The sequence below is a fragment of the Ascaphus truei genome, chromosome 3 (genome assembly GCF_040206685.1).
Source record: "Ascaphus truei isolate aAscTru1 chromosome 3, aAscTru1.hap1, whole genome shotgun sequence".
In the NCBI taxonomy this organism is placed as follows: domain Eukaryota; kingdom Metazoa; phylum Chordata; class Amphibia; order Anura; family Ascaphidae; genus Ascaphus; species Ascaphus truei.
Window position 1 is genome coordinate 270015288 of NC_134485.1, and position 17993 is coordinate 270033280.

At 47.2% G+C, this 17993-nt stretch overlaps 1 protein-coding gene across 1 annotated transcript in view; it reads right to left on the reverse strand.

Annotated features, from left to right (window-relative positions):
* The window catches only part of PCCA (propionyl-CoA carboxylase subunit alpha), a 421935-nt gene that overhangs the window by 198341 nt on the left and 205601 nt on the right, over window positions 1-17993 (reverse strand). Inside the window, exons 17-18 of the mRNA XM_075590774.1 lie at window positions 8893-9003; window positions 7207-7309 (exon numbers count right to left, since the gene is read on the reverse strand). Coding sequence (XP_075446889.1) covers window positions 7207-7309; window positions 8893-9003 — 214 coding nt within the window. The remainder of the gene's footprint in view (window positions 1-7206; window positions 7310-8892; window positions 9004-17993) is intronic.

Genomic DNA, 17993 nt, shown 5'->3' on the forward strand with positions numbered 1-17993 from the left:
TTTAATTATTACCTTTTCCATTCATATTTGGTCTATTTAGCGCTGATTTTTGTTCTGTGTGTATATATGTATATATATATACACACACACACACACACACCTATGCATTTTATACTGTAGGTAAGAAAAGTCAACATATGGAATTTTAAAAACTATTTGCTATTGTTGATCTGCAATTGCCAACATATTGTAGGCTTCTATATATAAAGATGTTCATACATCTAATAATGTTTAATCCATTATATTTTGATGTTTAAATATATGATACACTTATCCCGTCATATTGTGCTCCCTCTGTTATTGTATTGCTGTAAAAATTGCTTTGTATCTGGTTGCCGATATAAAACCAAAAATATACATACACATTTTTCCATTCTACACACACATTAAGACCAAAAAAATAAATAAAAAAACTTTGTTTTATCACTACATATCTTACAGAATAAAAACTATTTTATTTTATTTTGGGCATGTGAGTTGCAGGTCAAGTAATGTGGGCACATCTTTGCCAAGTCCAATAAAAGATGAAAGGACTCTATGAAGAAATTAGGAAAACACAGATTACAGCCAATGCAAGCAAAACATAGGAAGTGCTGTGGGTAATTGGATTTAGAAGTACAAACATTGCATCAGTGGACCCATGAGATAGATAGTATGATGTAGCCACACCTGGAGAGTCATTCTGTTACACCCTCTAAGCCACAAATGAAAGCAGACCAAAGCCAAACCATCAAGTTTCAATTGTGTAGTATTGGCTGCTGTTTAATAGGCACCGCTGCATCAAACAAGCATTAAATCACTTGAGCCAAAGTATGCTTCCATTAGAAACTAGAACATGGAGAGGCATGGAGAGATCATATGCTTAATAGATGTAGCAAAAATGTGTTCCACAGTCATGCACATTTTCTTTTACCTCATTCTCTTTAAAAAAAAAAAAAATCAATAAAAAAAGTAAATAGCTTGCAGTAAAATAATAATATCAACAGCAACTTGAAATAATAATAGGGGCAGCAGAAGAAGTACATGTGTGGCTTACATAAAATAGCTAGTATAGAACCGGACAAAAATACTAATATTGGTCTTCTCAGTCTCTCCATTTCATTATTTACTCTACAACTTTGCATTCTACTTCTTTTTACCACTATTGCCACAATTGCTTCAGCTCAATGCCTTTTCTATACATCAATTTACCAATTTAGTGAAAACTACTTTCCTCACATTTGCCTCTAGTTTTAGGTCAAGAGCTGTTGATCTGAGATTGAACCTGACAAATTGTATTATTAACCTTTTCAAAATGGTGTCTGTAGTGCAAATATCTATGCAGGGCTGGGGGGGTGCTGGGGAGATTTTTTAAACACTCAGAAGAAATTAAACACACCTAGATTAACGAATGCTAAATACAAGAAATAAATGGGCATACTGTACAAATTCACATTTATTTAAGAGGTACTACTCCATAAACAACCTTCTGTGCTGGAAGACTTCTTCGAGCTCCGTTCCAAACTGAATTGAGCCATAAATGGCCATATTTACTAAATTGTATTACTCCATAAAACGCTTTACATGCCTGAAGACAAGTTACGTTTTATTCACTTGAAGTAATATGACAGACAGTCTCTTCTTCAGCCCAGGTTTCAAAATGGTTGTTTTGAAGTGCTGTGGCTTTGAAGCAACAGTTTGCAAGATGGATATGGATCATGTATTTTTTCTCTCATAATCCAAGGATCAACTGGCCTGCGTCAGAAGCTTCTAATCAGGGCACTTCCTAAACAATATGGTCTCTGTACGGTTTAATCTGCAGGATCATAGGCACTGCTTGCTACAATGTGCCTATGCATGGGAAAAGCAAGCACAAAAACTATATCTTCAGTTAAAGATTAGGCAGTAAAGGTTTTCTGCGGTATTTAGAACCATGCAGCTAGAAAGAGTAGGATCCCAGGACCTGGGGGAGGTGAATCGTTTTATGGAATTCCATCAAGAAGAGCCTTCTTAGTTCTATGGTTCCAGTACAGGGCTGTCAAACTCGCAGCATGTGGCCCACAAGGTGTCGCCATGCGGCCCGTGCCTGTGAGCTGACAGGGGGGAGAACAGGGACAGGAATCTTGTGTCTAGTGACTGCGGGGACCCAGCGAACGCTGGAAGTTGCTGCCGGGCTGCTTCCTCCCCGCTGGCCTCCTCCTCTCACCTCCTGCTGTTATGCGCCTGCGCCGCCTTTTGGTGTGTGAAGCTGTTGTGGGGGAGGTGGGCTAGTGTCAGGCAGTGGGGGAATTGTGGAGCTATTTTGGAGAGGGGGAATTGTGGGGCTATTGTGAGGGGTATTGTGTGTGTGTGTGTGTGTGTGTGTGTGTGTGTGTGTGTGTGTGTGTGTGTGTGTGCGGCAGTGGGTAATGTGTGTTTGAGTAGTGTTTGGGAGGGGGTATGGTGAATCTGTGTGTGAGCGTGATTGGGGAGGGGGAGAGAGAGGAGAGAAGCGATTGGAGAGGAAGGGAGGGGGGAGGGAGGGAGGGAGAGAGGGAGAGAGGGAGGGAGGAAGGGAGGAAGGGAGGGAGGAAGGGAGGGAGGAAGGGAGGGAGGGAGGGAGAGAGGGAGGAATGGAGAGAGGGAGGGAGGAAGAGAGAGAGGGAGGGAGAGAGGGAGGGAGGGAGAGAGGGAGGGAGGGAGAGAGGGAGGGAGGGAGGGAGAGAGGGAGGGAGGGAGGGAGAGAGGGAGGGAGGCAGAGAGGGAGTCTCTGTTCAACAGCATCTTAAACAGCAGAATCCTCACCTTCCTGACAGAGCAGAGTGTATTCTTCCTGCCAAACCACCCCACCACAGACCACATCTACACCCTACACAGCTTGATCAACAAGCACGTCCACAACACCAACAAGGGCAAAATCTTTGCTTGCTTTGTGGACTTTAAAAAGGCTTTAGACTCCATCTGGCATCCAGGTCTATTGCTGAAAATATTAGAGAGCGGAATAGGGGGGGGAACATACACCATCAAAAGTATGTACTCTGAAAACAAATGCTGCGTGAAAGTTAATAACAAAAGGACAGACTTCTTCCACCAAAGCTGTGGAATTAGACAGGGCTGTACAATATACATATACATCAATGAGCTAACAGCAGCCCTAGAATTTTTCTCAGCACCTGGGCTCAACTTGGCTGGAACAGAACAAGGCCTCCAACAGAAACTGGCAATACTAGAAAAATTTAGCCAGACCTGGGCATTCTCTGTAAACCTATAAAAAAAAATAGAATAATGGTATTCCAGAAAAAATCTAAAAAAACATCCAACCATATCGCAATTCGCACTGAATGACAATGTACTGGCACAGACAGCGAGTTACACATACCTTGGGTCTAACAATCAGCTCATCAGGGAAATTCAACCTGGCCACAAATACACTGAAGGAGAAGGGCCGCAGAGCATTCTATGCAATAAGGAACCAGATGTACCACCTCATATTCAACAGCATCATCACACCCATCCTTCTGTATGGCAGCGAGGTGTGGGGTGCCGTGACATACCCAGACTCCACAAAATGGGATACCAGCCCAACCGAAATACTGCATCTGGAATTCTGCAAACACCTTCTCCAAGTACACAGGAGTACAACAAGGCCTGCATATTGCGCTGAGCTGGACCGCTTTCCTCTACTGCTCACTTAACAGAAGCGAGAACTGACATTCTGGGTCCACCTAAACAACAGCCGCCCGCAGTTTTACTGCTACAGAGCAATGAAAAAGCAGGACCTCCTCACTAAACCCTGTGCCATCAAACAACTTGTCCTCTCACTCCAAGAACAAAACCCCAAACAGATCAACAACTTGCCGAAAAAACAAATCAAATCAAATCGCCAGCGAAATGAAGAAGCAGAATGTGACTGTGTGGGAAAATGATACAGCGCTCAAAGAAGCTGGAGACCTACCGCAGTCTACAGAGAAAATACACTCTGGCACCCTGCCTAATGAAGGTAAAAGACCCAAAGCAGAGACAGACCTTGTGCTAATACAGAATGAGAGCCCACAGCCTGGAAATAGAAACAGGCAGACACAGAGAACTGGAAGCCCCAGGAGATGAGACTGTGCCAGTGATTTGAGCGGGTAGAAGGCGAAGAGGTAGAAGACGAAACTCACTCTTGCTGCGCTGCACACAATACTCTGAAGTGAGGAGTGCCCATCTGGAGAAGCTTACAGCTCTTATCCAGGATAGGGGGAGAGAGAAGGGATGGGGGAGAGAGAGAAGGGATGGGAGAGAGAGAGAGAAGGAATGGGAGAGAGAGAGAAGGGATGGGGGGAGAGAGAGAAGGGATGGGGGGAGAGAGAGCAGGGATGGGGGGAGAGAGAGAAGGGATGGGGGAGAGAGAGAAGGGATGGGGAGAGAGAGAAGGGATGGGGGAGAGAGAGAAGGGATGGGGGAGAGAGAGAAGGGATGGGGGAGAGAGAGAAGGGATGGGGGAGAGAGAGAAGGGAGAGAAGGAAAAGGGGGAGAGAAGGAAAAAGGAGGGAGAGAAGGAAATGGGGGGGAGAAGGGAAAGGGGGGAGAGAAGGAAAAGGGGGGAGAGAAGGGAAAGGGGGAGAGAGAAGGGAGTGGGGATAGAGAGAAAGGAGAAGGGAAAGTGAAGGGAGGATAGAGAGAGATGGGATGGGGGAGAGAGAGAAGGGATGGGGGGAGAGAGAGAAGGGATGGGGGGAGAGAGAGAAGGGATGGGGGGAGAGAGAGAAGGGATGGGGGGAGGAGAGAAGGGATGGGGGAGAGAGAGAAGGGATGGGGAGAGAGAAGGGATGGGGGAGAGAGAGAAGGGATGGGGGAGAGAGAGAAGGGATGGGGGAGAGAGAGAAGGGATGGGGGAGAGAGAGAAGGGATGGGGGAGAGAGAGAAGGGATGGGGAGAGAGAGAAGGGATGGGGTGAGAGAGAGAAGGGTTGGGGGGAGAGAGAGAAGGGATGGGGGAGAGAGAGAAGGGATTGGGGGAGAGAGAGAAGGGATGGGGGAGAGAGAGAAGGGATGGGGGAGAGAGAGAAGGGATGGGGGAGAGAGAGAAGGGATTGGGGGAGAGAGAGAAGGGATGGGGGAAGAGAGAGAAGGGATGGGGGAAGAGAGAGAAGGGATGGGGGAGAGAGAAGGGATGGAGGGAGAGAGAGAAGGGATGGGGGGAGAGAGAGAAGGGATGGGGGGAGAGAGAGAAGGGATGGGGGGAGAGAGAGAAGGGATGGGGGGAGGAGAGAAGGGATGGGGGAGAGAGAGAAGGGATGGGGAGAGAGAAGGGATGGGGGAGAGAGAGAAGGGATGGGGGAGAGAGAGAAGGGATGGGGAGAGAGAGAGAAGGGATGGGGGGGAGATAGAGAAGGGATGGGGGGAGAGAGAAGGGATGGGGGAGAGAGAGAAGGGATGGGGGAGAGAGAGAAGGGATGGGGGAGAGAGAGAAGGGATGGGGGAGAGAGAGAAGGGATGGGGAGAGAGAGAAGGGATGGGGTGAGAGAGAGAAGGGTTGGGGGGAGAGAGAGAAGGGATGGGGGAGAGAGAGAAGGGATTGGGGGAGAGAGAGAAGGGATGGGGGAGAGAGAGAAGGGATGGGGGAGAGAGAGAAGGGATGGGGGAGAGAGAGAAGGGACTGGGGGAGAGAGAGAAGGGATGGGGGAAGAGAGAGAAGGGATGGGGGAAGAGAGAGAAGGGATGGGGGAGAGAGAAGGGATGGAGGGAGAGAGAGAAGGGATGGGGGGAGAGAGAGAGAAGGGATGGGGGGAGAGAGAGAGAAGGGATGAGGGGAGAGAAGGGATGGGGGGGAGAGAGAGAGAGAAGGGATGGGGCAGAGAGGTAGATAGAGGTGGGGTGGAGGGGAAGGGAGAGAGATACCAGCAACGTTTTTAATAAGGAAAACACAAGAAAAGTGTGTACGCGTAGGTTATAGTAACGGTTTATAAAAATAAAAATCTGGTGCAACCAGAGTCGTGCAGTCAGACTTAAGAATCATCTCCAAAGCTATTCTGAGTTTGATGGGCCTGTTCTAGTGAATAGGAGATGAATCCTGGCAAAGCAATACCCTAGATGGTATCCATACCTCTGAATTATTATCAAGGAAGATTCTGATTGGTCAAAGGTTCTAAAATTTGGGCAAAATAACTGCCAAGAAAAATCCCTGTATCAGGAAGGTTAGTCAAAGCAAAAAAACATACCACTAATATTCTCAAAGAAGGGCTAGGGGCAAAATAGGAGCGAAAACGATTGCATTGAGGCAGAGCATGTAGATTTAGTCCTCTATTCAATATCACAAGAAGTGGGGTAATATGCAGTGTACAATGCATCAACTTCCATTTAAATGAGTTGAACTTGATGCATCAGTTACGTGCATTATTACCCCACTTCTTACCTTATTGAATAGGGTGGTTACCGAGATCAATATAGGGATTGTACCAGGTATGGCAGAGAGAGGCAAAAAGAACAACCATATGCACAGACAGAGGCGACAAAGGCCCAGGCAGTATTAAAGGGGAGGAAACTTATTTGCAGGTAAACAGAGGATGGAGGGGGTAGCAGAATTTAAGACTGAAAGAGAGAGAGAAAAATAGAGACAAGGTCAAAGCAAAATATGCCAAGTTTTTTTTTCTCCCCAGACACACAGAAGTTAAAAGATAGGGAATGAAAGTGATCAAGAACAGAAACAGCAGACAATTCAAACCGTGACATATATTTGATTATTTGTCCATCACCCCGAAATGTCCTAGTCCTGATATACCAGCAAATCAAATATATTTTTAGATTTTGAATGCAACAGCTTCTTTTCTACATGTGATGCATTTGACGCCCTTAACTAGGAAGTTCCCTCCAGGACAGGTACACCAACTTCAAATACTTGGTATGGATTTGAGTCTTTGGTGTGCAGTCTCAGATCTTCTTTCTTCACTGACCAACAGGTAACAGAAATACCAGCGGATGGAAAGTGGAAACAATTCCATTTACAAATAAGAATGCCATCTAGAAGTTGATGGCAATGGGATCAGATATGATATTTACAAGGACACCAAAAGAATTTGGGGAGGCGTTGGCAACAGTGATGAACCTATTTTTACAGCTGCTACATTTCCGCAAGCTCCACCAGGACAGGATTAAGGTTAATAGGCAATAAGGTGTATTCTGTCTCCAGGTGCCCTATGTAGGAGAACCACTTAGTAAATATAGCCCCAAATCTTTACAAACTACAGCAGAAGATAACACACCATACCTTGTATTATTTAGAAATCGATGCGATCGCATTTGTGAAGCCACGTACAATGATGCTGCTGTGGCAAGAAGTTCATTTTTCTCTGTAGATGACAAACTGTGGCCTGTTTAAAAGAAAATAAACAATTATAATTGAGGGGGGGGGTGTCATATTTACAGTACTAAGCGATGGTATAAGATCTTAAGCTGAGAGAGAGCGAGAAAAACGGGAGACAGAGAGAGAGTGGGGGAAGAGACAGAGAGAGAAGAGGGAGTGAGAGAGAGAGAAGGGGGAGGGGGAAAGAGAGAGGGGGGGCAAAGAGAGAGAGAGAAGGGGGAGGCGGAAAGAGAGAGAGAGAAGGGGGAGGCGGAAAGAGAGAGAGAAGGGGGAGGGGGAGAGAGAGAAAGGGGGGAGTGAGAGAGAGAAGGGGGAGGGGGAGAGAGAGAGAAGGGGGAGTGAGAGAGAGGAGTGAGAGAGAGGAGGAGTGAGAGAGAAGAGGAGTGAGAGAGGAAAGGAATAGCGAAAAGGGGGGGTGAGAGAGAAGAGGGAGTGAGACAGTGAGAGAGAAGGGGCGTGAGAGAGAGAGCAGGAGCGTGAGAGAGAGAAGGGGTGTGAGAGAGAAAAGGAGGAGGAATAGAAAAGGGGAAAGTGATTGCGGGGGAGAGGGTGAAAGCAAGAAGGGGAGAGCGATAAAGTTAGAGGGGGACGATGACGACCCAGGGCTGCTGACCTACCTACAGTATAGTATATGTATTAAACATGCCCCTGTAACTTTAAATGAGCAGTACACTTGAAGATCCCATATATGTATCATGATCAACCTTTATATCCGGATATCTCGACATGTCATGAATACGATCACAATATTAAAAAGGATATCGTACATAATGTTGTAGTATTGACAAAAGCAAAGGCTTGTGATACGTGTATGCCCAGTTATGCAACTTTAAAAGTGTTGCACAGGCGATGAAAAAAAAAAAAAAAAAAAAAGAGCCGGCGAGAAGATCTGTAATTGAACATTGAATTCAAAAGGAAAAGCTGCTGCCTCTGCTTAATAATGTGGCGCCTGATTAGCATCTTTTACAGTATATAAACCAAGAACAGGCACAGGGCAAGCCGGAGCTGCGGCAGCAGGTCACGCATGGAATGTAAAGTGAGATGACCTCTAGTTCCTGACTTATCCCTTGAAATTAATATAAGGAAACCTCACCTTAATCCAAAACTTACTTTCCAATCTGTGGTGAAAAACACACACACACACACACACACACACACACACACACACACACACACACACACACACACACACACACAGTTAAAGTGATTCCAACATTTATACTCTGCAACCAACCAAAAACATGAGACTTCTATTACAAAATGTGTCATGCTGTGGAAGAAATAATGAAGTCTGCTTTCCTCTAGGATTGTGCATTAGGGTTACACATGGTTCTAAAACTTGACTGTGATATGTATGAATAAATATATATATATATATATATATATATATATATATATATATATATATATATATATATATATATATATATATATATATATACATACACATATACACACACATATACATACACACACACACACACACATATATATATATATGACATACATACACACATACACAAAGTGTGAGGTGTGTTCATACTCTATACGTGTATACAATGTGTAGTAATGAATAAAGAAAAGACGAACCTTTAAAGCCATCAGGATATACTTCAGAAAGGAATTTTGTAGTTATGTCACCCGTAATAAAACGAGGGTGAGTGATTACTTCCCGGAGTAGAGGAATATTGTGAGTCACACCTGAAAAACACAACCAAGCCGGCAATGAACGCAAGGTGCGTACAAGTGAATCATGTGAAAATGCCTACGAGTGCTGGAAAACAAACATCTATAAATAAATGCAGTGACCTCATCAGTAGAAAATCAGTCCAAGTGAAGTTGGAGAACCATACCAAATACACGTACAGTATGTACATTTCCATACAACATCTCGCGGACATGAACTGGCAACACTGGGATGTTTGTGGATCGCAGATAATTTTTCCACTGCCCAAATACCCAATGCAATTCTTTCCTTCATAGTTTAAAATAGTTATTTTCAAACGTTTCAAAACGCCGGCCCTTGCAGAATACTTTCCCGCTCCTTGGAACACCACTTTAACAAGACGGTATGCTACAAAATATTAGGACTGAACATGTTGCATAGAATTAATTTAAGATATTATAAACATTTTAACATTTTTAAAACCATTGAAAAAAATCACATAAAAATGATTAATATTATGACTTATGGAAAACATTATACTGATTTTTCTTGTTGGGGGGGGGGGGGGAAACGATTAGGAAACCATTAAATCAAACATCATGGTTAAGGTGACCATATTTGTTCTGGCAAAAACCAGGACAAATATTGCGTGTGTGCGATCGGCGATTGCAGGTCACGCATGTGCACTAGTGTCTGGTAAATGCTGATCGCACAAGCGTGGCCGGTGTCGATAGAAAACTGATAGTTGTCCAAAAAGTCGAGGCAGAGGACTAAAAACCGGGACTGTGACAAAAATGCCATTTGGAACAGGAAGACTTATGAACTATCCCCTGTTGCTCAGCCTTTGCCCCTTCATTCTCATGTCACATGTTGGATGCCTGAAAATATTAGGACTCTGGATACAGACAGGTATATAAATTTTCCATATACGCCAGTTAAAACGTCCTATATATTATGGAAGTGTGTGTGATCTGTTTGTTGTAGCTATTGAGTAGAGAAATGCACTATGGGCCTTATTCACTAAGTAGTGCTAAAACCATAAGGGCTATATGGTGTTACTGTACTATAAGGGGTCTTATAGTATGGCACCACCTACTATATATATATTGCCTTATGCTGCAGTTCCTTGCACATTTGGCATTGCAAAGGTAAAACAGAATGCAATCCGCTATCAGCACACAATGTAGTGATGAATTTATGCACAACAAAACACCATTTGCCAACTAATATGCATGTGAAATTGCAAAATTGCATTATTGTGAGGATCCATGCAATTGCGTGCTTCACAGTTCAAATCTCAGTTTTTCGATTCATATTTACTTATAAATGTGAATTAACTACTTACAGACGCCCACGTCATATGCATATTTTTCAGAATTATGCAGTTCTGTTTTTAAGGCTTAAAAATATATATTAACTTCCGGTTTGGCACCAGACAGAGCAGCAGCAGAAGACTGAGCTCTGTGAGGCTCCGCCAGATTGCAACCAAAAAGGCAATAATCTGCACACACAAGAAAAGGCACTAGAGGAGTAGGGAAAGCTAGAGGAGTAGGGAAAGCTAGAGGAGTAGGGAAAGCTAGAGGAGTAGGGAAAGCTAGAGGAGTAGGGAAAGCTAGAGGAGTAGGGAAAGCTAGAGGAGGAGGGAAAGCTAGAGGAGGAGGGAAAGCTAGAGGAGTAGGGAAAGCTAGAGGAGTAGGGACAGCTAGAGGAGGAGGGAAAGCTAGAGGAGGAGGGAAAGCTAGAGGAGAGGATCCTTAGCATTATAAAGTCAGATTACATAAAATCAGGGGGGGTCCTGTTTTAGTGCTAGGCAAAGTGAAAGCAGAGTGCGGAGCTCTGCAGAAACCCTGCTACTAATCACCCAAAACAGCACTAACCTGAACAAAAAGTGACAGGCAAGGAGAGGGGAAAGGGTCCCAAGTGAGCTGGATGGAAAAAATAAATCTAAGATGCCTCCAAAGCAGCAGCAACATCCTGAGAAGGCAGAGAAGAAAAAGGGAAAATCCAAGATGGCTGCTGACCTCATGGAGCAGCACGCAGAGAATCAGCAGGATGTCTGTGACCCACAGGAGAGTGAGGGACACAGGGAGCAGACAGAGCATGGTGAGGCGGCCAGAGCTGTGGGAAGGGAAATCATGCCAACGCTGACTAAAAGCTTTGAGAGCCATAGAGGATCTTAAAGGGGAACTCACTTCCCAGAGCACCAGAATAAGGGAGGCTGAAAATGGCTGAGTGAGTGACCTTAAGGAAGGTTCATTGGTACTTACAACAAACAGTGGCACCTGGCTAGAGGCATTCTTGCCAAAACACTGGCACATTTTAAGATCAGATGTGGATATCAAAGACGTCATTGACACATCCCTATATGGTGAGAAGGGCACGGAATTTGAGGGACATTCTGGTAAAGAGCCACTTCACCGAGACACCAGTTAGAACTTGGCTACCACCCAAACCTGTGGTCACCTACAGTTGTAAGCGCTGTAAAGCCTGCAAGCACATCAAGACCACTAAAACTTTCCAAAACTGGGACAAGTCTCGCACTTACCAAATAAGGAAATATATCAACTGTCAAAGTTGTGGGGTTATTTATCAGGGTCTTTGCACTTGTGGCAAGATCTACATTGGTAAAACCAAACAGAATAAGCAAAGGCTACTTGAACATCTTGGTACCATTCGTAACAAGGCGGACACACCGGTTGCTAGACATATCAATCTGTGTCACAATGGTGACTCAAATGCAATAGTATTTATTGGCATTGACCAATTATCAATCTGTCCCAGGCGAGGTGATGTGGACTCCATTCTCCTTCAAAAAGAGGCACGCTGGATATACACGCTCAAGCACTGTCCCCAAGGGGGCATAATGAGGGTTTTTAGTTTAGCCCTTTCATCTAACCGTCATGCACTTACCTTACTATTTGGCTGTTTATACCATTTCTTATCTGCTGAACATTCTGGTATTCCTGGTATGTTTTAATATACGACTATGTGACACAAGAACTACACAATAATAGACGAACAACGGCATCTCTTTAATCAGTTTTATTATTATATTTTCCTTTCATGACAAAAGTGGTAACTTGGTACCCACCCATACCCTGATGTACAGCATCATTGGTATCGCAGCAACCTGCCCTTGTACTTAGGGATGGTGTGAATATGGACACTGCTTTAATATTGTATTGTATTGTATGTCTTTATTTATATAGCGCCATTAATGTACATAGCGCTTCACAGCAGTAATACATGTGGTAATCCAATAAATAACAGATAATATAAATAACAGATCATGGGAATAAGTGCTTTAGACATTAAGGAAGAGGAGTCCCTGCTCCGAGGAGCTTACAGTCTAATTGGTAGGTAGGGAGAACGTACAGAGACAGTAGGAGGGAGTTCTGGTAAGTGCATCTGCAGGGGGCCAAGCATTATGTATCGTGTTTAGAATATCCACAGTGCTATTCATATGCTTCTTTAAGCAAGTGTGTCTTAAGGTGGGTCTTAAAGGTGGATAGAGAGGGTGCTAGTCGGGTACTGAGGGGAAGGGCATTCCAGAGGTGAGGGGCAGTCAATGAAAAAGGTTTAAGGCGGGAGAGGGCTTTAGATACAAAGGGGGTAGAAAGAAGACATCCTTGAGAAGAACGCAAGAGTCTGGATGGTGCATAACGAGAAATATACCCTATCATGGAGCAAAATCATGCTGGCCATGTACTAAGTGCTTGTACACTTAGTCACTGCACAGCTATGTATCTTTGCTGGCATTTCAGAGACTAGTCTAGCCTGCATTACTAACCAGGCTTTGTACGATTCTCTGCGCATGTGCTTGCTACTGTCAGGGTTACTGAAGGTCAGATAAACAAGCAGCTCTGCTATTTAAACTCCGCAAGGATACGGGACACCCCCCTACTGGCCTTGGGAAAGCATTCTTCAGCGAAACGCGCAAGTCGTCACTTACACATGCACGTGCAGGGTCTACCGATATGAACGCAGTACTGTAACTCCACACGGGAGTATCTGTACTGCCCTGCTCAAGCACAGTTCAAGCTGCAATTGATCCTACGATCTCAAGCAGCTCCCTTCCTAAGGGGGGATATCTCTATGGACCACCAGTATCATACTTAGTACTCTTACAGAACTTCAGCTACCCATCTACACTCAACCCTACGATTACAGTTCTTCCTAATAAGGTAGCACCAGTTGTTATCGGCTTCAATTATATTGTCCACTACACAATAGCCCTACCCTGGGGTTATTTAGGAACAGTTTGTAGATTAACTTGGTGTTCAGATCAGGGAATTAGTGTACATGTACATTCTCTGAGGTGCTTTGCCATCGCTTAGGACATTGTGTCGGTACACTTATTAGTTATAGTGTTCCCTCTTTAGGGACACTTTGTATTCTACTTTATATAGTGTGTCGTTATGTTGCCGCTTCTGTTCTGCTGATAGGAACTGCAGCAATGCTGGTACTTTAACACAGCTGTCTTCTACTCTGTGTTCTCAGTGTTTGCACGGATCTGCTACTTAGATCCTGGCCAACACAATTTTATGGCACTCCACGCTACTACAGTAGGGCCTCGCTCATACGGCGGTTTCCGTTACAGGCCGTCACCATAAAGCGGGGCCCTACTGTACTGTATTGTACCTTTGAAAACAGATGCAGAGCTGTAAACCTACTATCGCTGACAAATGGCTAAATGACTAAAAGTACTTCTTGGGGTATCCTGAGATAAAAGATTGAAGTAGGGAAAAAGTTTGTGGAGTTGAGGGGACTAGAAGAATTGCCTTGTTAACAGGTATTGGTGAATGCCGAAGTTCAAGGCCAAGCTAGGTGCGTTAAGCAACTCAGTAGTTAAAAAAAAAAAAAGTTATGCTAATACAATCAGCAGTTAAATATGTTTATATAAGGAAGAGGTAAGGGGTATAACAGGTTAATAAGGTCTAACAAGTGATTAGAAAAGCCAAAAGCTTATTAGTCAGGCATAAATGAAAGGATATATATTATATGGCGGAGTGGGAGGAGTGAAGTATCACAGTAGGGTGGGGAGCAGGAGCTGCTCCTGGATAAAAGGAAAGTGAATACAAGTGATGTTTATGTTAAATAGTTTTTCTTTCTGGTTGTGTTATGTTATAGTATTGTCAGATGTGTTTCAGTTCATGGAATTACGGTCATCAACAGCAAAAGTAATAACAGGACTGCATGCATGGTGCGCTGTAGAAGAGAGAGTAAGATACCCACAAGGCAGCAGGAGAACCACAAGTATATAGATTATACATCTATACATACTTTTATTTGGACAAAACTAACCCCAAATTAGCAAACCATCAGAATTATTTAAAGCTGAATGTAAAAGGTACACACAACATCATTAAAAAGGCAAAACTAACCCAACAGAAAAATACCCCCACACAAGTGCATATTTTCTGATCGTACATGCTCCAATGGATTTAATACATGGGTAGCATGTCTTCCCACACAAAAATAAAATCTAGCTCCAACAACACAGGGGAAAGATCGGAGCTGCAGGATGGAGGGAGAAAGGGCCCTTTTATCCCAAGTATTTTTAACTTTTTAAAAGTAAATTACTTTTAGGAATCAGAGGTATTTTAGCTCATCTGCACATTTATAAACACGAAGCAGTGTGACCAATAGAATAGCAGCTGGACATAGCCCTGACCACGCCCATCATATTGTGCAGTGCAGATTGCCACTTTAAAACAAAAAAGGGAATAAAGAAGCCAAACTGGTGGTTTTGGAAACTGCATAACAAAAGTGTTATACAAAAGTTAACAAGAGAGTGCAGACTACTCTATGAAACCTTTTTCAGATATACAAATTATTAGGAAAGTGAAGTGAACGCGGTACAGTATATTAGATCGGTGTCACCGACGTATGTAATTATACAAATACAAAGTATGTTTGCTACCATAAGATACAAAAAAACACTGGGGGTCCAAATCTAAAATATATCATGACCTTCCTCAAGTTTCATAAGGTCCCCATCTGTGTGGGTAGAACGGCTAGGCTACAGCAATAAGGCGCCCAGAGCAGCCTGCTCAGACTACCTGCTGCTTCCAAAACACGAGCCAGACATCACTACCACACACTAACAGGATCAAACAGAGGCCAATGAGCAATGCTTATTTCATGCAAAGGTGAGATTATAGGTTACACTTTTGCTGACATTTTGTTTAGCTTCTTCACCAATATTTGAAATCGACCGTTGCATTTGAGGAAGTCAGTGGGAAATGGTCTAGCCCAGAGGTTCCCAAACTGTGCGCCGCGGCGCCCTGGTGCGCCGTGGCTTGGCTAGAGGGGCGCCGCGATCCCGCCAGCAGTGGGAAACAAGGGCTGCTAGTTAATTTAAAAAAATAAAAAAACCTCCGAACCCGGCACCGGGTCACCCTGCTGGCAGCGTCACCCTGCTGGCAGCGTCACCATGCTGGCAGCGCCGGAAGTAAGCGAGAGGGAGGCCCGGCGTGCGCGCTGGAGGAGCAGCACCGGGAGACAGATGTCATGTCTCCCAGCAGCACTGCAGCCCTCCCCCCTCCGCAGCACAACGCCCCCCCCCCCCAAGTGGCACAGGCACCCACAGAACGACCTCCCCCGTGCAGGGACCGGGCCGTTCAGCCACTCCCCCCCGCATCACCAGCACGCCCCCCCCCCCCCCCCCACAAGCCACCGGTCTGATTTTTGTGTGTGTGTATATAAATATATATATGTGTGTGTGTGTGTGTGTGTGTATATGTATATATATATACTAGCTGATATACCCGGCGTTGCCCGGGATTGCAGGGGCGGGGTGCGTGAAGGGCGGGGTGGGAAGGGGGTGTACGTGACGGGCGGGGTGCGTGAAGGGCGGGGTGCGTGCGGGGGGTGAAGGGCGGGGAGGGGGTGGGGGATGAAGGGCGGGGAGGGGGTGGGGGGCGAAGGGCAGGGGGAGGGGGTGGGGGGCGAAGAGCAGGGGGAGGGGGTGGGGGGCGAAGGGGAGGGGGTGGGGGGCGAAGGGCAGGGGGAGGGGGGCGAAGGGCAGGGGTGGGGGGGTGAAGGGTGGGGGAGGGGTGAAGGGCAGGGGTGGGGGGGTGGAGGGCAGGGGTGGGGGGTGAAGGGCAGGGGTGGGGGGGTGAAGGGTCGGGGGGTGAAGGGTGTGGGGGGGTGTGAAGGGTGTGGGGGGGGGTGAAGGGCAGGGGTGGAGGGGGTGAAGGGCAGGGGTGGGGAGGTGAAGGGCAGGGGTGGGGGGGTGAAGGGCAGGGGTAGGGGGGGTGAAGGGCAGGGGTAGGGGGGGTGAAGGGCAGGGGTAGGGGGGTGACGGGCAGGGGTAGGGGGGGTGAAGGGCAGGGGTAGTGGGGGGTGAAGGGCAGGGGAAGGGGGTGTGAAGGGCAGGGGGTGGGGGGGGTGAAGGGCAGGGGGTGGGGGGGGTGAAGGGCAGGGGGTGGGGGTGAAGGGCAGGGGTAGGGGGGATAAAGGGCAAGGGTAGGGGGGTGAAGGGCAGGGGTAGGGGGGGTGAAGGGCAGGGGGTGGGGGGTGAAGGGCAGGGGGTGGGGGGTGAAGGGCAGGGGGTGGGGGGGTGAAGGGCAGGGGTAGGGGGGGATGAAGGGCAGAGGTAGGGGGAGTGAAGGGCAGGGGTAGGGGGGGTGAAGGGCAGGGGTAGGGGGGGTGAAGGGCAGGGGTAGGGCGGGGTGAAGGGCAGGGGTAGGGGGGGTGAAGGGAAGGGGGGTTGAAGGGCAGGGGTAGGGGGGGTGAAGGGCAGGGGTAGGGGGGTGAAGGGCATGGGTGAGGGGGGTGAAGGGCAGGGGTAGGGGGGGTGAAGGGCAGGGGTAGGGGGGGGTGAAGGGCAGGGGTAGGGGGGGGTGAAGGGCAGGGGAAGGGGTGAAAGTGAGGCACAAATTCTTGGCAGGAGTGAAATGTCCCTCTCCCCACACACACACGACGGGAGTGAGAGGTGGTGGAGAGTGGGACTGGCGCAGATCCGAGGAGGCTGCTTGGTCCCCCAGCGGCCGGGGAGGTAGCGCCGGGGAGGTAAGGGAGCGCCGTGCCACGCTTCCCCTCCGTCCGGGAGCCGGTTGAGAGCGAGGGGGGGAGGAGCCTGAAGTTGGCGGCTGTGGCAGCAGGGCCGGGCCGCGCCACGCTTCCCCTTCGTCCGGGAGCCGGTGCAGGGCGGCGCACGTGATGGGGGGGAGGGGGAGAGGGAGAGTGAGAGTGTGTGTGTGAGAGTGAGAGTGTGTGTGTGTGTGTCCCCTTTGGCCCGTCACTCCGCCTCAGGCCAATGAGAGGTGTGCGGGGGCGGGCGGGCAGGCCAAGGGAGCCATCTCATTGGCCTGAGGCGAAGTGACGGGCCAAAGGTCCAATGTGATTGCCCCTAGGGACAGGGAGACACAGGACAGACAGACAGACAGGCATACAACGGTTTGAGAAATATATATATAGATAGATATATAGTGTGTGTGTGCATATATATAAAAATTAGGTGGGTTTTTTGTATGGATTTGGGGGGGAGGTTGTATATATTTGGGGGGTGGGGATTTTTTTGTATGTATTCGGGGGTGGGAAGTTTTTTGGTATATATCTTGTGGGTGGGGGAAGACGGAATGAGTAAGCGTGGGGTAATTGACGGAGGGAGAGTAGAGAGGGGGTGAATGAGGAAAACGGAGTAAGAGTGAGAAGGGGAGAGAAATACATGCGAGGCGGGAGAGTGAGACGGAAAGGAGAGAAATACATGGGATGGGGGCACGTGAGGTGTGAAATGGGGGGGGGGGTGGCGGAGGGCAATACCGCTGACACGGGGGGGCCTGCTTAAAATGTTTGTCCCGGGCCCCATGATTTCTGTTGGCGGCAGGGGCTACTGGCGTCCCGGGCCCTGTAGTCAGGGGGCCCAGGGCCCCTGTGCACCTCGATAAATCCCGTCACCCCGTCACCGCGGGTTGCCAGGATTTAGCGCGCTTGCGATGCGCCAGGCAGCATGTTGGCACGCTGCCAGGATTTTTTTTGGGCCCGCAGCAAGCTCTATACGAGGTTGCAAAGCGTGGCC